The following is a 22480-nucleotide window of genomic DNA, read 5'->3' as shown; positions in this document are numbered from 1 at the left end:
GGACTAGATAGTAAATGGGAGAATCGACTAAGGCTGAAAGGGCCAAGCTGATAAGCACACTCAAACCATTTCCCCCCAATGAAGTTTACGCCACGGAATTTCCGGGTACTTGGTGTCACTTGCTAATTTGAGCACTCCACTATATCATAACGACTAGTAGAACATAAATTGCTTTACTTTTGGAACTGAATTTATGCAGAAATATTGTTTTTTCTGTCATTAGAAAAGCTTTATTATGAAGCTGGATATTATTGCAATTATTGATGTGATTTTGGTGGGGTTATTTGGGTTTTCTGGGATGTTAAAAGTCATTTTCGAATAAAACCAATAGCATTCTCCAGGCAATCTGTTATTATTGCTGTGACATAATTAGTGGGAGTCAACAATGGTTATTAATAGCTACACATGCAGGCCCAAATCAAGCTCCACGAAGGGTTCTATTGTATGAGATGGGTTAACTTGGTTGCTGATAGGGGATTTCAGTTCCATGATACACAGACTTGAAAAACTTGGGGGATTTGATTTTTCATTGCAGGCTACTATAGTGTTATATGAGGCAGTTCAAGATTGTAATCTGATGGACTGTTATTATAGAGTTCAAATTTAAATGGAGAACATGCAAAGCTGGTCCCATCCTTTGAGTTGGAAAGGCTTGAGAGGGCCCTAATTAGCGAGGATTGAGCTATCACCCAGCCAAATGGTCTTCACCATCTTCCATTTTCACATCAGACTAGCTACCTCTGTTGCTTTAATGAAAACCTAGCTCTACTGCATCTCCCAGACCTTTTTAAGATTTGTGGAGCTTTTGATGCAGTATCCATCTATTATTGGGATTGCTGAACAGAATTGGATATCAGTGAAACAGGGTTTCACCCTCTTATCAGTTGGTACGAAGGTTTAAAATTTCGGTTTCGGTGTTGTTTTCGGCTGTGGCCGAAAACGAAATTTCGGCCGAAATTCGGTAATTTTTTTTTTTTTAAATCAGCCATGTTCCAAAATTTCGGAAATTTTGGTGGAAATTTCGGCCGAAATTTCATAACCCACAAATTTCATGAAAAAAAATAAAATAGAAATAGCCGAAATCTGGGCCGACATCGAAGTCATGTACTTTCGGTGTCAGACCTGGTAGGCCAAAATTTTAAACCATGGTTGGTACATTAGCTGAAACAAGTTCAATCATCAGTCAGGGTATGACGAAGGATGTAGGTAGGTAATCTGATGAGGTTTGTTAGAAAGAGGAGATAGTAAGTTTGCTAGGTCATAAACAGGCAAGTAATTGGACCCATCTAGATAGCAGTTTAGGAGAAAGAACTTCTATGTAGGAGATTTTATATGTTGCCCAAGGAGGAGATGATGTGGCTCCAAAAATATTGGATTATATGGTTGCAATATCTGAACCGAAATACTTGTTTCTTCATGCATTGAGAATGAGTAGATGACAAAAGAACCGCATTCTAGCATTCTTACTGGATGGTGATGGGAATAAATACTTTCTCTGTTCAAAGGCATATGGATTGCAGAACCAACTATATAGAATGAGGACGCAATTGCTGCTATTCCAAACTATTTAACTTTCCGAGGTTCAATCCCAGCTTACCTATTGGAGGAAAAAGAAGATGTGATCGCAAAAGCACTGACATGTGTTGTACCTGAGTACTTGTGAAGGCCCATTGTCTTGTGTTCAACACAATACGATATGGTACTTGTACCAGATACTTCATGGATACTTTTGTTTGTCGAAATAACTATCATGTTTCAAAGACATGCCCACTATTTTTGAATTACCTATCTCGATTTTTTCTCATCACCGTTGCATGTTTTCAAATATAGTTTTGAGCATGCAAGGTCTTATAGAATAACAAAGGGCGGCCCAGTGCACGAGGCTCCCGCCATTGCAGGGTCTGGGGAGGGCTAGATGTACGCAGCCTTACGCATGCTTTGCAGAGAGGCTGTTTCTGTGACTCAAACCCGTGACCACCAGGTCACAATCTGTACTCTTGTTACATTTTGGAAATTATTGGGTCATATCTCCATTTGCATGTGTGTGTCTACATCCGTATGTCTCTGAGTATCACACTGATATCTGTTCCATCTCTGAAGGCTCTATAGGACCAGATGGGTTCCAGGCATTGTTTTGCACGAAGCGTGATCTCATTTCATCAATTCTGAGTTTTTCCACCCAGGTTAACAGTTATCCAAGCTCAATTATACCTGCATTGTCTTGATTCTTGAAGAGGATAATCCAGAAAGTGCTGACCCCATCGTCAGGTGAGTTTGTCCAACAGTTCATAAAACTATTTGCCAGATGGTTCTCAAATTCTGTTCCGGAAATTTTTGTGTGCGTGGGTGTGGGGTGGAGATTCAAATGAAGAGGAATCTAAAGCATGGGGTCGCGGATCTTCATCCAGTCTCTTTCTTGCAAGTTAATGATTGAAGGCAACTCTAGCGGCGTTATCCATGGAAAAAATGGTAATCTGGTGCTCCTTGACATCTATTACCGATCATACTAGAGGTCATTGACCACTGCTCTGCGATCAATCCCCAAGTAAAGCACCGACCAAGATCAGAGAATGAAGAAGTCCATATGTTGACTAGGGAAGGCATTGATAGAAGTTTTCTAGTTGTTAGCATTCGTTTCCCAATTGACTAAACTTTTGTCAATCTCATTGTATTAGGACATCTCGCCCTCCTTGTTATCTTTTGCAATTTTAATACAAGTTACCATCTAAAAGAAAGATATTTCAGAATACTGTCAGCATAATGCAGATCCTAGATATTAACCATAGGATGATGCCACCAGTATTGAGCATTGGAAGCAATAATCTCTGTCCATTGAGGCATCTGACTCCGGCAATTAGTATTTACTTGGTGCCCACCACTGGAGGGTTTCCTTAAGCTTAATTTCGATGGAGCTCGTCTCTGCAGGAGCAGTATACATTGTTCATGATACACAACTAGTAGTAATAGAAGCCTTTTCAATACTTTGGGGTCTAAACTGGGTTTAAAAGTGGAAGTAATAGGTGTTGCTTATGTATTGAAAGCTGTCCGACTTCAAGGGACTCAAAAGATTATCATTGATGGAGATTCCTTAAATACAGTTGCAGAATTCCTACTAAGACAAGAAGCCTATTGGAAAATTCCGTCAACAATGCAAGACTAAGATTGTAATGCAGGACAGAGAGCTGGACAATTCAGCACTCAGTTCAAGGAAGGGGATTCTGGTTTGGACCGGTCGGTGGATGTGACTGTCAATTGCAAGAAAACATTAGAAGCTGGAATCCTACTACTTTTAGAAATGATATCTTGGAAATTTTGAGAACTAGTATGAATCAATGGCCTATTTTGAGGGTCCGTGCATGTAGGTTTTTTCTCTTGTAGTTTTGTTACCAGTAAACTTATTAATAAATATACTTCAGGTACAAACAATATACCCTGACATTGAAGAACCCAGATAACAATCAAGTTCAATTAAGTTTATTTCGGTACCAACTAAAAAAAATCTTTCAGTTGAGGAAAAAAAAAAGACTGCTAATTGCAAGACTTGTGACAGCTTAAAACGCTGTATAACAGACTACTAGATTAAAGATGTAGTGCCTTAGCATGCTTGCAGCATCATTATTGCTGTGGATTGAGGGAGCTCTTCAGAGTGAGCGAAAGGCTTAAAACTGATTTACAAATTGGCTCCCTGCTTTTCTAGTTTGTTCAGGTACAAAGATACTAGTTGGATATTGGATTGAAGCACTTACTTCATACAAGAAGTGAATTATTTGATAGTTAGAAGTTAGAACCAAAATGATTATACTCTAACTCAACTCAACTCAAGAAAGCCTTTGTCCCAAACTAGTTGGGGTCAGCTAAATGAATCCTTTAGAAAAAATCATGAAGAAGGTAAAAGGAATCTACCTGGCTCTAATCCTGGTTCTAGTTGGGTTCTTCTACGTGGATTATTTTCTTTCATTCTATCGTATCCAAGGTCATGTTCTCTGTTATGTTCCTAGCTATCAAGTCTTTCCTCAATGTTTCTACCAAGTTGTTTTCGGTCTGCCCCTACGTCTTTTTACTCCATCAATTTGGCACGAGTCGCCTCTTCTCACCGGAGCATCCAAAGGCCTATGTTGGATCTGTCCAAACTATCTTAAGCGGTGCTCTCTCATCTTCTCCTCAATTGGAGCCACCCCCACCTTTTTACGAATGTCTTCATTTTTAATTCTATCTAGCCTTGTGTGGCCGCACATCCATCTAAGCATTCACATCTCTGCTACACTCATCTTATGCACACGCTGCTTCTTGGTGGCCCAACATTCTGAGCCGTACAATATGGCTGGCCTCACAGCTGTCTTATAAAACTTTCCCTTCAACTTGGTAGGGATTTTACGGTCGCACAGAACTTCTGAGGCAAGCTTCCACTTCAACCATAGTGAAAATGTTTGTCCTATGCATGAGCACAATGCATGTGACAGGTGAATGTTATTTGGCTAATTTATGGTGATCCATGTGCTATGGACAATTGTTGCTTTGTGTAGTGCGCATTTGAGGTGGGATCACAAAACAGAACATTGGAAGGAAATATGCATATTTTGAAACATAAAATAACAATGAAAGTAGTAGTAAATGCCACTTGAAATTGGATTGTTTAGTATAAAGGTGATTACACACACGCACGCTGCGACGCAGGGAGCTTAACTGTGCTTTAGTGGTTTATAAAGCCTCCCATTGGTTCCTTTCTTGTGGACCCGCTATACATTTCAAAGGGGGACGCGCTATATGAACCAATGGGAGGCTTTATAAACCACTAAAGCGCAGTTAAGCTACCTACGCTGCAGCGCAAAAACGCTTTTCTCATATATATATATATACACACTATTAAATCTGAATTATTTGATTGCATGATCTGTCTTCTTATATTTGTCTAGATTGGTAATATAAATATCTGATTTCTATCATGTCAAGTGCTAGCAATATGTTGAGATGATTTTAGCTGTTATTCCTCCTCCAATAGGAAGATTATAATCTCACTTTGTTTTCTCTACAGGTTGTACGGAGATGCTTGACTGTCGTGAGCAGAGTAGTGCAAGTCTGTGGAGGAGGTTTTTTCACTCGCCGGTTCCAAACCGATGGATCACACTTTTGGAAATTGCTAACGGCATCACCCTTTCAGCGAAAACCCATTTCAAAAGAGAAGAAACACATTCTTCTTCCTTACAGAGGCACTTCTACATCTTCTTCGGACTCAGTTGCAGAGATATCCAGTTTGAAAGTTCAAGCATCTGTGCTCGAAATGATTGCCGACATCTCTAAGAATAAGATAAGTGCACCAGCTTTCGAAGCAGTCCTCAAGAAGGTTAGTGGTCTTATCGTAGGGATTGCTTGTAGTAGTGTCACTGGTCTCCGTGATCCTTCCATAAATGCATTATCTGGGCTTGCTTCCATTGACCCTGACCTTATTTGGCTTCTTGTTGCGGATATATATTTCTCTTTGGTGAAAGATAAACCTTTTCCACCCCACGAAGATTTAACTGAAATCCCCCAACTCCTCCCTCCTCCGCCGTCTCCCAAGGATTATCTCTACAGGCAGTATGGAGGAGAAACTTTCGGCTTTGATGTCAACCTTTCCGCAGCAGAAATGGTGTTTCGAAAGCTCCAGTCAGAAGTTTTTACATAGATGTACAGTTGAATAACGGTATTTATTCAATTTTCCTTTTGTTCAATAGTAAGTCTTTACAGTATCTTTTTCGTGCACAACCCATTTGTTAGGCAGATAATGGTTTAGAGGAGAAGTTATATGATGAGTGGGCGTACAAACACGTAAAGGTGGTATGTTGGAAGTAGTACCACCATTGATATTTGATCCAACAGCAGCTTCTCAAAAAGTGAGCTGTTGTTGGATCAAATATCAAGGTTGTACTCCTATTACATGTTTGTACGCCCTTTCATAGTATAAAATCTCTGGTTTAGAGAAACGAGAGAAGGGTCATATGAACAGTTAACAATAAAAAACACTCAACAGTCGAGTAGAATCCTGTATTAAAAACAATGGATCAACAGTAGAGAGAGAAGGTTCTCGTCCTGTCAATGTTTTATTTCTTTCTTTAACGGAAACAACATGCAAGGGATCCTTATTTTGAAGATTCATCACTATTATCTTCCTTGAACCAAGATTCAACCCCAACATGATTTCATTCGTTTGATCCCGACATAGGTAGTCAGTCATATACTTAGGGAAAAAGGAGATTTTAAGATCATCATCCTTGGGAAAACCTTAACCAGATTGCAGAGAAACTATATGGTGCCCCTGCACGTGAAGTCTAGTGTAGGCGGTTCCATAAAAGTACCACCCTTGATTTTTTTTATCCAACAGCAGCCTCTTAAAAAGTGGGCTGGTGTTGGATCAAATATTGGCAGTCCCTCATGCTCATGCACGAGACCTTACGCTCGAGCTCCATATAAAATCTCTTAACAGAGGACATATGGTGAAAACATGGCTTAGCTGGCTCTATTGATTAAGTGCAATTTTAAAGATAAGGGTATTTTAATTTTTATTCAACAAGGATGTGATAGATCGTTTTTCAAATTACAAACGTTCTAATTGGGATGAAAAACAAGGTTTTATAAGGAATTCACTTTTTAATCATTTTCACAATCCTCATAGCTAGTCTCTGCATCCTTAGTTCTCTCTTCACTGTACTAGCCCCATGTAGATTGCAAACGAGTTGTGTGTGTGTGAGAGCAGCGACCCAAGAGTGCTTATGTACAGGGTTGAGAGGGACAAGACTCCCTTGACGCCCTCTCTCCTTACTGTCTACGTTTCATCCAACATCCAGATGAACACTGATTGTGTTTATCCGTGTTAAACCCTTTGATTGAACATGGCCAACCTATGATCCAATGGTTGGATCTTTGCCAAGGCTACTTAGGATAAAACCAAATATTCTCCCACTTGGCCTGCATCTGAGCCTTACACCCATAACAATCGAATTTTTTTAAATGTGGATAATAATGTCCACCTTTCTAATGTTATATTTTTGTTTTAGTGAAATTATTAATAACAAATCATGTAGTCATTAGATCAGTTATTAGATCGAATAACCTGTCATGGTCATATTACTAGCAATCTCACCAACGAATGAGCATAGAAATTTAGTCAATCACAGGCATTCTGCCTCTTATTATAATCCATTCCATGTGTACAAGAACAAAACAATCATAATATGAGAGTGAAATCTATTTGAACCTTATGCAAACCACCACTATCAAAGGTGTTGGGGATAAAAATCGGAGAGTTTCCTGGCAATATCAGGGGCTCCTTGAATTTCTTATTTAGTTAAGCCAAAGACAGCCAGGTCCGCATTCCGGTCGAACAGGCGTTCTGTGACCGAAAGTTGTTCTTTGGTATTGCCTCGACCTTGCCCCCCAGTTTTATTCCGATTTGGCTGATTGGCTGTTTCACTATTTGGGGCTACTGAGACCACAGTAACTTCCAAAGAGAGAATGGGTCTTCATCAGTAGTCATAACCCGTTATTCCTTTTTAAGAAACTTGAGCCGCCCATCGGTGATGGCCTTCTGCAAAGCATTGCGAAAAATGACACAATTGTTAGTGTTATAGCTCCAAGCATGGTGCCATTTGCAATGCTTTTTATTTTTCAATTCATCAGGAGAAGGAATGATGTGGCCCTCTAGCAATTTCAACTGTTTATCTTTAAGTAAATGTCAAAGGACTACTGCTTACCAGCATCATAGTAATTCCTTCGGACTGAGCGAAGAGCTTGGAAATTGCCATTAGAATTTTCATTTGGCTTTTGTGGCCTAGCCAGTGCCTTGTAGGGATAGGGCTTGTTACCTACAAGATCGGCCACGCTGACATCAGCTGGTCAAGATGATCCTCATCAGGTGGATCCATTTCAGCCTCGACTAAGGTAATCTCACAATTGGGTCCCCATAATAGGTTCCCTTCGATGAGATCTTTCTTTCTTCTTCTTTTATCAGGCTCTCGTATCTGGAAGCCTGGGAAGTCAATTCGTAGAGATTTATAAATTCTTGACTTGCAAATTTTTTCCTCATTCCAAACTTAACCCATTTTGGGCCAGCTTTACATAATTGGCATGTTGTAAGTTAGAGTGGCATATATTCATAGCCCTCTTAAATCGGGCAATGTATAGTTCCACTGATTCATCGGATAACTGGCACAGCCTAGCCAAATCCGCAATGTTAACTTCGGGTTCAGTTCAGTAGAACTGGGAATGAAAGGTATACTCCATATCCGCCCATGTTTCAACACTATTAGGTAGCAGACTAATATACCACTATTAGGGAGTTAGGAGAGTCGAAGTTTGTACACTTCGTAACTCGCCTCCCCACATTGGGTAGTGAGACAGCCTATATGCTCGACGGTAGATTGATTGTCTTCCCAAGAAGAAAGGGTGAACTCAGGAACTCGAAAACCTCGAGCGTAAGGGTAGTAGTGGTCGAACCAATCAGGTTTGGTTTCTTGTACATTGTCCTATTTATCAGTCTGAACATCAGACCGAGTTGTTGTTGAATCATTTCCATTACTTGGTCTCTGTTCAGGCCAGGATTTTGGGGGATGTAATTACCCCTAACGAAGGGTTGACCATCCTTGGATCCAGTGGCACCGATTGCCCCACAGCTCCACCATGAACAGGAACTCCCGTAGCCGTTTGGGGGTTCGGAGGTGGTGTATGAGGTTGGTTTTGGTTATGGGTGTTGTTCGTTGTCACACCAGTTCCATAGTTCCATTACCATTCATCGCTTCGCCACTAGGATCAGTCATGCCTTCGTTTTACCTAGTGGCCCCTAGGTCTAGTTGATCCGCCACTGAAGACCTTGCCTGTTGTGAAGGAACGGCAATGATAAAATCACTACCCATTGACGAGTTCGGTGACGGATTAAATCCTGGGGCCGAATTTTGACTTGATTCGCCTCGGGAAAATACAGAGGAGCCACTTAAAGGGCCTTCTGAAACAGGATTCAGTCTGGGGACCTAGACGAACATGATTCCGCCCTCTGGTTAAGCACTAGAACTCAAAAGCACAACCCTGTTAGATGGAGGCTCTGGGACTGGCATCCTACTCTACCAGAGGGGCGGTTGTACTGATGCGGTCAGCACTATTTTATCGGTCTATCAAGCCAAACAGTCTATCTACCTGCCTAGAAATATTCTCGTAGAAGACTAAAAGGGCCTCATCAGCTCAGAGATCTAGCGGGCTACCATTTGTGACAACTCATGGGAATTCTCGTCTTGCCTAAGTGTAGCTACCATATCTTGGAATGACATGGGCGCTTCAGAACTTTGTCCACGTGAGAGAGACACTCTAATGGGAGGAGTGGTATTTAGATTTTCCTCCAGGAAAGGATTCTCCTCGTCAATATTCCTTCTATTCTGCATTCTAGTGCTTTCGGAGACATTTGATTCACTAACATTTCCGGAAGCATTGGCTCCTGTGTCTTACTTCGTGTATTATGGGCCAGTTAACGCCACTCCAACTCATATTGTCCCACCGAGTGTGCCAAAAATAGTGTTGGCGCGGCTTTTGGTCCTCGTTCGGTCCTGGTGTGTGTATGTGAGCTCAAGGAGCGTGTGCGTGATGGTGCGTGCATTAGGTGTGGGTGTGCTAGCTTCTCCCGAGGCGAGGATCAGAAATTCAAATTGAAGGGGGGTGGTCAAAGACCGGAACCTTTCCGTCCCCTAAGATTGGATTTCAAGCGATTGAAAAGAAGAATCAAGTATTAATTAAGCATGTGCACAATTACTTTACTTAAGTCCCATCCAGTTGGATTTAATCTTGAATTAATACAAGTACCCCAACCATCAAGTGCACAATTAATACAAGTGCACAATTAATTCTTTTATGCACGCTATGTACAGTGCACCTCCTCCCGATCAAATCGGAAACCTGTATTGTCCAACCATCCTCAAGGGTCTAGTGAGTTGTGAGTGGGATCGTCGCAGGGATCCAATGATCGTTCATATAGGGCCCACCATGGACCCTACTGTGATCTCACACAATGTAGTTAAACTACGATCGCATTGGGCAAGTGGCTCCCACAAGAGCATTACCCTGAACTTTTACTTATATTGAATTATTTGATGCTTTTTTAGCGACGGCAGATTATCTGTCACCGAATAACACATGATTGCCGTAGCTTAATTATTATGAGTGGAATGTTCATTTAGCGATGGTCTATTATAATTGCCGCTAGTACAACATATCATTAAGTGGTGGCCACATTCGGCCCCAAAGGCAAAAAATTAAATTGGCAACGGTTCCTAACCATCATTCAATCAATTATCAGCGACAGTTATCCGATACTAACGCTAACACGGTAATAATTGGTGGTAAGGTTTGGCAGCAAAGTAAAAAAAATCAATCGGTGACGGATAGTATCCGTCGCCTATTGAACTCTAAAGTGATGGTTCGTTTCTACTGTCTCCATAAATTAAATTATATGACGAAAACAACTGGCGAGAAACCTGATGTCATCAACGCGGAAAATTGATCAGTACATTTTAGCCATCATCAAACAATTTATGAAAAATGTATTAAATATATTTTTTGATTTGATAGAGTGTCGATTAATAATTAAGCGTCCCTAAAACTCAATATATTGCGATGGTTTAAAATTGCTCGACGGCATATAAATATAATATGTGGTGGTAAAATCTACCGTCTCCAATTCTTTTGCTTTAGAGAAGGATAAATAGCGACGGTAAGAATGGCATCGAAATATTCATTTTTTCTTGTAGTAGAAAAAAATAATCAGAAACCATTGCACATTTCCCATTACTGCGGCAATTTTCCATTACCATCACGACGAAAGTAATTATTGACGGTAACATCTAGCACTAAAGTCAAAATCTTTATTCGCGCGTTTAACATCCTATGCGTAATGATTTCAATAACGGCGATCAATAAATGTCATCGCCCTGAATGAAAAATATAGCAGGAACTTCTGATAGGAAAGATGATGTAAACAATGCGAAAAATTATTAGCAATGGTAAATTGAATCCATCACTACTAACTTTTGTTTAATGTATACGAACATACAGAAAAGGAAGAGATGAGATATGAGAATAGAGACAGGCTGGGAAAAACATTGCATATCATATATATTTTCACCCCGTGCAGCTCGCATGCGCCCCCCATATAATGTGATTTGTGAGGGGGGTGTATGCGTACTGCATGAGTGAAAATATCATCGCCCTTTTTTAAATATTAAATTTCTTCGTAAGGTTATTAAAAGACCAGACTACCCTCAATGAAGTAGAATATAATTTAGGGGATTGATGAAGGGTATAGAAGGGAAATGAGAAAAATATATATACTCACAGCACCAAAACAGAGGCCAGGGACGAGGCCTTTGTTGAAGAAACCATAGGAGAGGAGAGCAATGGCGGGAACCGCATTGATAATAGCGAAAACATCGTTTAGCTTGAAGGGACCGTCTCTCGGCTGGTGGTGTGACTTAAATAAGAAGGGGTGGCGTGACTTAGCTTGAAGGGACCGTCTCTCGGCCGGTGGTGTGACTTAAATAAGAAGGGTGCGAACGTTAACATAAATCACCTCCCATGAGTAACTCATCAACAATACCCAAAAATCACAGTGAAAATAAAAAAGAGAAAAGTGTAACTAGTCGATCGAGTAAATAACTTATCTACTCTGTGGGACAGAAAAACAATGTGCCCACATTCTTTGGATGATCCAAAGCATTCATTTGATAGGACCTAACATAGATAGCGTGTGCCCAAAAAATCAGCTCGTTAGGATCACCCTAACCCTTCGACCTGTGGAGGTAAAATCTGGACAGATTTTTGAATGTTTATATCTGTCCATTTTAACCTCCACCTATCGAAGGGTTGGGATGATCCTATAGAGCTGATATTTTGGGCACACCCTATCTATGCAAGGGCCCATCAAATGAGTTTATATTTTGGGCACACCCTATCTATGAGAGGGCCCATGAAATGAGTTTATATTTTGTGCACACCCTATCTATGCAAGGGCCCATCAAATGAATGGTTTGCATTAGGGCCTCACTGTATTTTAAGCCGACGGAGTAAATGATTTATCTATTTGATCGAGCAGATACAGTTGTCTTAAATAAAAATACCTCGTGCATATTCCACAAAGAGGCGTGCCAGAGGGCACGGTGAGCCCACCGAGCCCAAAACCGAAATGTTCGGTACATTCCCAAAGGGCCAGGGCGAATGTACCGAACATTTCGGAAATGCGTACTTCTCCACTCTATTCATAAAAGGAAAAAAATGAAATTTTAATTATACTTTAAAGAAAAAAGGGAAAATTTAAAATTAAAATTTCCATAGGATGATCCCCAACCGTCGGATCTATATAAGTTTCCATAATGTGAGTCCCTCTTTAGATCAGACAGTTGGAATCATCCTATGGTAATGATTTTTGGGGCACAACTTATTTAGGTTGTGGCCCGTCAAGTGGACGGTTTGGACCATCTTATGGTGTGGGCTGTTGCGTCCATTTAAAAAAATCCAGGGTGAATTCATCAACCAAGGGGGTGAATTCATCTTCTTTTTCCTCCTCTTCAACCACAGTCCCATGTATTTTATTACGGGTAATGAACCCATTATTGGTCAGGCTCTTTCTCCTCATTCTCGTCGGAAAAATCCCATCCGGCCGGAGAATTGAGTTGAAGAACTTGGGTTTGGGGCCTGAGAAGGGGTAACGACCAAAAGGGAAGCCTCTGAAGGTGGTAGCAAATGAAATCTCGGTAGCCATGGGTTTGTTTTTGAAACTCCGGTACCAACGTTTAGAGTGTTCGAGAATTTATCCTCAAAAGTGATGTATCTCGAGAATCCTGAGTGTATCTGAAAAGTTAAGAGTCGGACCCACTACGTCAGAACTGATCTCTCTCTCTCTCTCTCAACTTAAATTTACAGGACATGTTTAGATTTAGTTTTTTTATTTCCTTCCCCACTTGTTCTAGGATTTGGTGATCCATTTATAGTGAACTTTAATTTTCTTGAATAATTGTTTTTCCCAAAATGGACAAAGAAAAAAACCATTTAAAAGATGTCATTCCACTTTCCTTGGAAAGTAAGGGTGTGTTAGGTGACCATTTTCTGGTTTCTTGATAATGAGAATCTTCCGAAGCGGATTGTAGTAGCTTCGGAAAATCTCATTATTACCCCTTCCTTAACTGCGAAAAAAAGGGATTATGAAGAAATGGGCTTAGTGAATTTTGTCACCAAATGTGATTTTTGGGATTTCTCATTCAACGCACCCTAAAATGTGTGTGGAGGATGGTTGCTGAACACACCTTAAACTTTCTATTTGCCCGAGATCATTTGCCTTCCTTTTCCTTCGATGATGGCGTTCTTCTTGCCATTCCCCTCTTTTTCCCTCCCCCTTTCCTCGCAAAACTCTTCACATATGAGAGGAAACTCTCCTCCCACTTCTATTTGTTACGGTTCTGAGTGGGGGCCCGCCTAGGAATGGGACTGGGTGGGACCGAGCCTGGTATGGGACAGGTTTAAAGGGCCTTGCCTAACGCGTTCCATCAGCTCTGGAGCTTTTGGCGTATCGGTAAGGTACCTAACACTATTCTTCGATCGCCATACTCTTCTTTCCAAAACCTCCCTCCTTTTTGCCTCCTCCATCAAACCCTCTCCTCCCATTCTGAAGAGAGAGAGAGAGAGAGAGAGAGAGAGAGATGTGACGCTCAAGTAGGGGAGGTCTTGCAAACAAAGATTAGGCTGCAAGTCACGATGACACAAGATAAATTAGAGATCGGTGTTGTTCCGATGTCAATCTACCCCGGCACAGTCGGTCAGTGCACCAAGGGTGTGTATATGAGCTTGTGGTCTGTGCGCAGGGTTTAAAAGTGAAGCTAAAAATTTTCAAGTGTTGAGAGATTTTTCCAAGTGTAAAAGTCCTCTAAATACACCATTTGATATGGTTTTTATAGCCCAAGAAAGAATATAGCAGTTGGAGGGCAAAGTAGTAAATATTGCGCAAAAAGCAAAACTAGTCGTTGCGGGAAAAGACAAATCTACCCCCACTGGCAGACGATCTGAGCAGACGTCTGGCCTTATCAACATAGTGGCATTTTACACTTTGATCCCCACATACGATGGGGCAAACGTCTGGAAACACGTCTGGCCACACATCACGTCCAACGTCTATGCCTCATAGAAATCTTGTTTTTGTCCCATTTTGATTCCCCTTTCATGATATTTTCAAAGTATGTTTTGGGTTCGTTTTGAAACACTTTTGGGAGTTTGAAATACTTCAAAAAGAGTGGTTTTGAAAACATTTAATAGCTTTAAAAGCCTTGTAACCCACTTTGAAGATTGATCTCCATTACAATCTAATGAACCATCTGATCTACTTCAGTGATCTTCCATCTCTTCTTCTTCTTTTCAATTCTCTTTTATTATTGGATGCTTCAAAGCGACATCCGATGGTGGCTTTGGGCTCCTGGCTTGGTTCCATCGGGCATTTGAATCAATGAAGAATAGATTTAGTGGCACAACGAAATACCTAGGAGGGATTGATATAAAAAAAAATCGATCCCTTTAATTCTTTTTCCCAAGATACCTAGTTGCTAGATGATTAGTGGTGATCTGAATAAAAATACAGAAGAATAAGAAAACATCATTGAGTTTGTTATCCGAATGTGCTTGATCTACTCGTTGCTTCACTTTGCTCCTTCTCAAAGAACGCCGTCCCGAAAGTTGAATTGGTGGTTTTGTTTGATTGCCATAGACATAGAGGATTGAAGAACTTTTTGTCCTGGTCTAGTTCTAAAGTGGAAGAGGGATGTGGAGGTGAAAGAATGTGAAAGAGAAAGTTGAAGGGTTTTTGGAATTATGTAGGGAGAGAAAAAAGGTTGGACATTTTTTGCTATGTATGTCCAAGAGCTAATAGAAAACGAATTTGATATAATATTTATATAGTGCCAAATAGAGACCATTAAGCAACATTCTATCCTTATCACTTTAATTCAAATTAGCCAATCATATTAGCTAATTAAACAACCAATAGGAAATCAGTATTCTATTTATCCCTCACTAATTAATTAATCTTATTAATTAATTAGATATTATACACTGTATATGCACAAAAGTGCTTACACCATATATACAATGTAAATCCTCCCTGTATCTCATACAACGGATCTCATCCATCCGTGCAGAACCTAAAATGGTTCCACTGTGACCTCGCTCTGTAATCACACTACGATCGCATGGGGCAAGTGGACCCCACCGTGACATAACTCTGAAGGTGACCTTCAAATCATCTAATACCCCTAATCACAGCTTATGTGTACGTCCTTCCTCCAAATCCGCACTTACTGGGTGGGCCCATGGGGCGGACATTTACTACCCCCTTGACCCGCCCTATGGTATACCTTTCAATTCACATGCCTGGGCCTGTAAATATATGCATTTGTAAATTTCCTTTTCAAAACATCAAATATTTTGGAAAAACTTTTGATAAACCACTTATCAAAACCACCTGGTTAGATATTTTAGAAGGCTCCTGCTATGACTAAAATTGTAAGTAACTTTCCTCACAAAGGGGGTGGAGTATCCCCTATTGGGCATCCCTATTGATCTCGTAGGTTACTCTATGACCTCGTACTACCCGTAAGTGACCCCTAACGAAAATTCACTCTAAAGTGGACCAATGCCATAAGGCAAGCCCATTGAATAATATGACCTCGGGTTTAAGGACATATAAAGAGTCATGTCTAGGTAGAATAGCCTTATCCTTATTTAATTATTGTCCAAATCCTATTCTAGTGTGATCCTGTTCAGTGCGTGGACCATTCACTACACCCATTCTGCCTGCTTAGGGTCCACTACCCCAATGGCTGAGATAAGCCACCCAATTCTTGTATGGAGGCAGGTCTGATGTTGGTTGTGTACATGAACAGATGTCCAGTCTCAACCCCAACCAGGAACCTTTAAGGTTTGCAAAGAATTGGAATATCATATCACCCCGCCCCTTATGATCTATGAATTCATGGGCATGATATTCCTACTATGCTACCCAAGGATGAATATGTGCCAAAAGTATGCACATCACACACATTCAATTATAGTATCCAATAAGATGTCATGAATTCCATTTGTAATATAAGGTTCAACACAAGAGTTATTGGCTTTTAGGGCATATGGTCTAATACAAAGGCAAAAGATCTTGCTTTAAGTTTTAGTTCAGATTGGATCTCAGAAAAGTGTCCTCTTCATCTTCTTTCAAGCCAAGCAAAAACCATAGAAGTCACTACTTCGACTCCGGAGCGCTCAGGTTTGAGAAACGTTGAATACTAAGCGGGAGTGGATCACACAGTGATTATCAACTTGATTTTGTTATGGTAATGTTTTATAGACTCCCAAATTTAAATTCATTACCGAAGATATCTAGTAACTAGGATCATGGGTTAAAGGCTTTGGGAATAATTTTTTTTGTTTAGATGTGATTCAAAGCTTCTGCAATGCGTAATCACAGGCCGCCTTTCATATTTCTCTTGTTCACTTTTTTCATCCCCTTCATTTTCACACCCACCCTTGATTGAGTTCATAAACCGCTCTCCTTTCCACTCGGAATCTTTTCTCTTTTCTTGATCCTGATCTCTTTCTTAAAACTAATCAAGAGAAATAAATGTGTAAATCTGATGGAAATGATTTATGTAGGTAGGAAATATTGGGTAATGTATATGGATAAAAAATTATCTGTACCTAGAAGTCATAAGATGGGTAATTTGCTGAAATGAATAAAAGATGACATGTACCTAGAAGTCATAGGCCTTTCATTGTGTTTTGATTGTCCACTGTAAGTAATGGCCAAGCGAGGAAAGAGAGAAAGCTAGAGTAAGATATGGAAGGGTTGATCTAATCCAAGATTAAGAGAGAAATAGAGTCAAGAACAAGAATGAGATCTTGTAACCCTATTTTTCACACCCTCGTAATCATATTTTCCTACAAATGTCCTCGTTTACATGACTGATAATTAAAGGGGATAGAAATATTATGTTTCTTTACCTGACTGATAGTAGGCAGAAACTCAGAAAATTTATTTAGAGTGAGAGAAAGTATTGTTTCCAACACAATCGTATGAACACGTACAAAATATATGATGTTAAAATTAACCAAAAGACATGATAAAACATCTATAACACAAAATTTCATAACATATATGATGGGAGTGAAAACAAATCGGTTTAAAATTTTGTTGTCATGTTAGTAAAACATGATATGAAAACTTTTTATATATCAAAAATTCTAAAATAGTTGTCAATACATCAAATTATAAAATCTAAAATATCATCTCAAGTTTCATGCATTCCTCAACATATTTTAGTGGCTAAGTGTAATACATTAAATAAAACATTATAAGACTTGTGGTAGAGTGTTCACATGAAAAAAAGGTCTCAACATTGGCTATTTACCACTTGAGATTAAGAGAGAACCCTATTTTTTTAGTTCCTATGAAGATCTTGGAGATCATCTTGAAATAAATTACAGTAATTTAGAGGTTTTAATTTTAAAATCCAACACTAGATCTCATTTAAGCACATCTTAAAACTTACCCAAGACCTTAAGAAGAGTATGGAAAACCATTTGTTCCCTTAATCTAAATAAATTTCATAAAAAAAAAGAGCTAAATTGGAGTAACATAAAAAAAATAGCAACGGAGGAGGAAACAAATCCTAGATTTGAAAAACCAGTTCATTCGGAAGATTTTGTTTGCAAAAAATGATGAAAATGAAGTTTTTTAATATTTTTTTCAAACTTCCTAGCTTTATTGATAGAAATGACAAAAATACAATCGAATAGGGGTAGAAATAAAACGTTTATTTGGAAACAAGGTGATTCTTGAAAATAATACTTACATATAAAATGTATATTTGAAAATAATGCGGAGTGTACCTAACATAGTTCCTATGAAAAGCATTTGCTTATTGGTATGGGTATGTAGAGAGAGAGAGAGAGAGAGAGAGAGAGAGAGAGAGAGAGAGAGAGAGAGAGAGAGAGAGAGAGAGAGAGAGAGAGTCTTTGGGTGCATAACGTTTGTTCACAGGATTTACTAGTACAGTCCTTTCCACGAAGCTACAAGATTTACTCTACACAATATCAGAAATTTTTTGTTCAGAATAGGAAAACTATAATTGAGGATCAGTTTGATAGGAACATGCAGTTAATGAAAGAAAGCAACAAAGCATTTGTCTCTGCTTCCATATTAGGCAGTCTTAAAACAGATTACCAAACTGAATAGGAGCATATGTCTCTTCCCACAGTATACCATATCAAAGCAAAAACCATCATATCATTAATAAATACTTTTAAAACCCTAACATTCATGGCAATCACATCTCTTAATCTAGTACAAATCCACACTGGAAACGCACATAAATCTTTACATCATTCCCATGATACAGACAATCACATCACAGCAAAGCTAGTTTTTCCATGCGTTCATGACCGCCGGCAGTTTTATATGAACTCCGGACGATGTACGCTGGTAAATAGTTTTTTATTTTAATTAAAAGGACCTTCCTTGTAGTGTGAAATCTCATTTGTCTCCAAACAAGTAGCCAAGAGATGAGTCTCCTCCCGGAACTGATTGCACCTTGGTGGTAGGACGATCCTGAAACAAAGACTATTAAAATTCATGTACAAAACAAGGCACAATATGTATTGACATAGATATGTTGTCTACTCACAGTAATAAAGTTGCCTGTGTTCTGGCCTTGAGCTCTGTGGTAGTTGTTAGAGGCAGTTTGTTTTGGGGAAGGGACTGCTGGTGTTGCTGCAGTGGTGATCTTATCGTCGTTGGGTGGAGGATTTTTTGCCTTTTTAGAGACCTCAGATGGGCTTGGAGGCTTCTCGGAACCGAAGAGGTAGCCGAGAGAGCTCTGCCCCCCTCCAGAGCTTCCACCTCTACTCATGGCTGAATTCCAAATTCCTTTGTTGAAGTTATCAATACAGATGGAAGAAAAGAGACCTATTTACCAGCCCAAGGGATGGATCAATATATAAGGAAAACAAATGACTGTAGGAGGAGTCGTGTCCATATATATGTGTGTATGTATGTGTGTATGTATATGTGTAATGTTGATTAAAATTAAACAGGCATGTCTGCATGTGCACCGTAGCACGCTTCCATTCATTGTCATTTCACAAGTACACTTTGAACAGAAATTAAATGTACCACTAGTTTAGGGCCGCTAGGTATGCTAATAAAATTGGCCTTTATATGCAAATAATATTATGTTAATACAACCTTATTCCAAATGGCACATGCAATAAGGCCTCTTTGAATGATAATTGAGGTTATTTTAATTTAATTTTAGTTGCATATTGGACATTATTGTCCTCTTCAGATACCTCTAAAAAAATTTGGAAGTTGTTATATGATTAGAAATGAAGTAACTGATGGATTGTAAAGAAGCCTTAATGACCCCCTTGCTAATACCATTATGTTAACATAAATATTTTTGAAAATAAGAAACGATTTTGGTGCATCCAAAATATGGCTTATATAATTTCTAAAACAATTATTTCAAATAATCATATTCAAATCAAAACCATTTTTATATAAGATTATATGCAAATAATTTTTAGATGTGTCCAAGGATGCCATTAATCTTGACTGCAACAGCAGCATTCATACGTGGGTTCTTAAACATGCATGTATTCAAGGTTCGGCTTGTATCTATAAGGAATGTACTATAGATTGGTACATGCATGCATTCACAAACACATGCCATATTTTATGCTCACCCAATACGAGAAACTATACAAACTGGTTGGTCATGTTGAGGCTAGTTCTGATATTACAATTGAAATGTTGCTTGCTTTTAGTGTTTTCTTTGGTGTTTGAAATCAAACTCATTTCACAGGCTTCATGACTTATTCTTTTGGCATTGAGGGTTGGTACTGCTAACATTAAAAATAGGGAAGCTACCCCATGCCAGACTATTTTATTTATAATCTGATATGTGTAAAAAATAAATCAAATAAGCCCAACTGGCATAAAAAAAATGGCTAGATTATGGGGACAGTATCCGTACCCTTTTACATTTATGGACTAATATTTGGCTCCACAATAATTTAAAAAAAATGGAGGGTCTCTTTGCATGGGATAAAAGTAATCATGTTGTTATAATTTACAGTAAAGAGCATCCTCTCTCTCATGACCGGTTCTAATATTTAAATTGAAATGTTGTAATGTTGTTTAATCGCTTCGGCGGGGGGTTTCTGCCAAATTGCTAGAGTGGTTCGCCTTTGAGGATTATAGTGCATATCTGTATTTTTTTCTCTTTCTTTTGTTTTTATATCTTGTATTCTTGGGGTGGCTCATCTCGGGCTCCCGTTTTTATCTTATACAATCTTGCCTTTTCAAAACAAAAATGTTGTTTAATCGCTTTTAGGATTTTCTTTGTCATTTAGATTCAAACCCATTTTACAGGCTTTATGAGTTATGCTTTGGACATGTGGGGTGATATTGCCAACTTTATAATTCGGGAAACCACCCACAGTCAGTCTATCTTATATATTTAAAGGGATTTGCTAGGGACCATTACAGAAGGCATTTCACGGTTGCATGAGAGAGCAGCCACATAGGTTCACTTTTCAACAGATTTTGTCTTATTCATTTAATTCATCTGAGGTGGCTGCTCTCTTATGCAACAACCGGACCGCAAAATGCCTTCTACAATCCCTAGCAAATCCCATATTTAAAAATTAAATCAAATAAGACAAATTGACATAAGTAGAAAGAGGAATAAGATTGTGCGGTCGACCGCACCTAAGCTTAGGTGCGGTCGAGAGCCCAAACATGGGTCCCACATTTTTTGTGCTGATCAAAACCATTCATTTGCAAGGCCCAATCATAGATAGGGTGTGTACAAAAAATCAGGTCCACTGGATCATCTTAACCCCTCCAAAAGTGGAGGGCAAAAATGGGCATATTTGTGGCAAACGGTGTCTGTCCATTTTTCCCTCCACTTTTGGATGGGTTAGGATGATCCTATGGAGCTGATTTTTTGTACATACCCCATCTATGTAAGTGCCTTTCAAATGAATGCTTTGGATCAACCTAACAAAGTGGGCCCACATGAGTTTGGGGCCCTCGACTGCACCTAAGCTTGGTGCGGTCGACCGCACACTCCTTTTCCTCAAGTAGAAATGCCTAGAAATATGGCTGTAGTCCACTACCCTTTTACCTTTTATCTAGTAATATTTGGCTCCATAATAATAGAAAAAAAAATGGCGGCTCTCTTTGCATGGGATTAAAAGTAATGGTTTTCCTGTAATATACAACTTAAAGCATCCTCTCTCTCTCTAATTATTTTATTTTATTTTTTCTCATAATCTAGACCTTTTATTTTGACCTCAAAATATTATAGATCAAAAAACAAAGGAAGCAAGGGGAGTAACCATTACTTTTAACACAAGGCCCTGAGAAGAAAAAACACAAGCGGAAACACAAGGCCCTAAGAAGAAAAGACTTAAAGCATGAGGAGCCCCATGCTCTCCCTCTCTCATTTTTAACGTCTCTACTTTCTCTCTTCATTTTCTAGTTGTCTTTATCCGTTAGCTGTTAACTACCATTTCAAAAGTGCTACTAAAATGATTACAGCAGTGGTTAATTTCTACACTTTACAAAAGATAGAAGTTGGTTGAAGGTCGATATCTAGATGGTGGGCTCAATGACCCAATAGGCGACGATGCTCGAGGAAATGTGAGTACAGGATATCATGTCGTCTGCTGACCTTATTTTATGCCTATCTTCTAACCAAATCTATGAGAACTACTTTGCTCCACTTGCTTATAATTTAATGAATCAGATTAAGTATCCAATGGAGCTCAAGACTTCACCTCTTCTATGTTGCACCACTCACATGAAAGTGCTTGAAGATGCATCAAATGACGCTAAATTACATTATAATTAAGCTCTAATTAAGTCTTGATAATGGGAGGGAGCATGTGGGTCACCAGTGACCACATTACTACTGTGGGTTTTGAGATGATTGCATCATGTGCAAAGATGATCATGGAAACTTTATTAATAAAAGAGAGGCACCACATAAAATAAGTCATGGGAGACATGGAGCCATTGAGGGACCCAAATGCCAATTCAACCTCCCTGCTCAAGGCAAAAGTAGGAGGAGGAAGATAAATGAGATTTGTCAGTTGGGTTGGAAGGAAGCTTGTAGGCCAATGGAATCCCACTTAATTAGTGTGCCCTTTATCTATCTTCTGCTTAGATAAGACTTAGATGCCATTAGGGTTGTGACCACATTCTTGATTCGTGGCTGATTGTATACGCCTCAAGTGTCTTTTGTAGTTTGTACATTCCTTAAGTACCAAGTCTTGAAATGGTTTAGATTGTGGTTCACAAACCAAACCTTTTGTCTTCATTCGCTGTGTGGCTGGTCTGACATGCAACATACTAGCTGCAAAATGCCTTTTGCGA

At 39.3% G+C, this 22480-nt stretch overlaps 2 protein-coding genes across 7 annotated transcripts in view; one reads left to right on the top strand and one right to left on the bottom strand.

The window, feature by feature from the left end:
- Positions 1 to 5726, top strand: part of LOC143875438 (ARM repeat superfamily protein) — a 45801-nt gene extending 40075 nt beyond the window's left edge. For all 6 annotated transcript variants that reach the window (XM_077376982.1, XM_077376981.1, XM_077376977.1 and 3 more), the window contains one exon: positions 5033 to 5726. In XM_077376982.1, coding sequence (XP_077233097.1) covers positions 5033 to 5662 — 630 coding nt within the window. In that variant the 3' untranslated portion in view covers positions 5663 to 5726. The remainder of the gene's footprint in view (positions 1 to 5032) is intronic.
- Positions 5727 to 18303: 12577 nt separating this feature from the next.
- Positions 18304 to 19031, bottom strand: LOC143885478 (protein SPIRAL1-like 5). Its single transcript, XM_077389690.1, has 2 exons — positions 18723 to 19031; positions 18304 to 18646 (listed from the first exon to the last, which is right to left on the bottom strand). The coding sequence occupies exons 1-2, from the start codon at positions 18945 to 18947 to the stop codon at positions 18572 to 18574; spliced, it is 300 nt and encodes a 99-aa protein (XP_077245805.1). The 5' UTR covers positions 18948 to 19031; the 3' UTR covers positions 18304 to 18571.
- Positions 19032 to 22480: the final 3449 nt, after the last annotated feature.

This window comes from Tasmannia lanceolata, unplaced genomic scaffold, assembly GCF_043159265.1.
Source record: "Tasmannia lanceolata isolate RefF3 unplaced genomic scaffold, GAP_Taslan_0.1 ptg000002l, whole genome shotgun sequence".
In the NCBI taxonomy this organism is placed as follows: Eukaryota; Viridiplantae; Streptophyta; class Magnoliopsida; order Canellales; family Winteraceae; genus Tasmannia; species Tasmannia lanceolata.
Note: the sequence above shows the minus strand (reverse complement) of the source record. Positions and strands in the feature narration are given on the sequence as shown.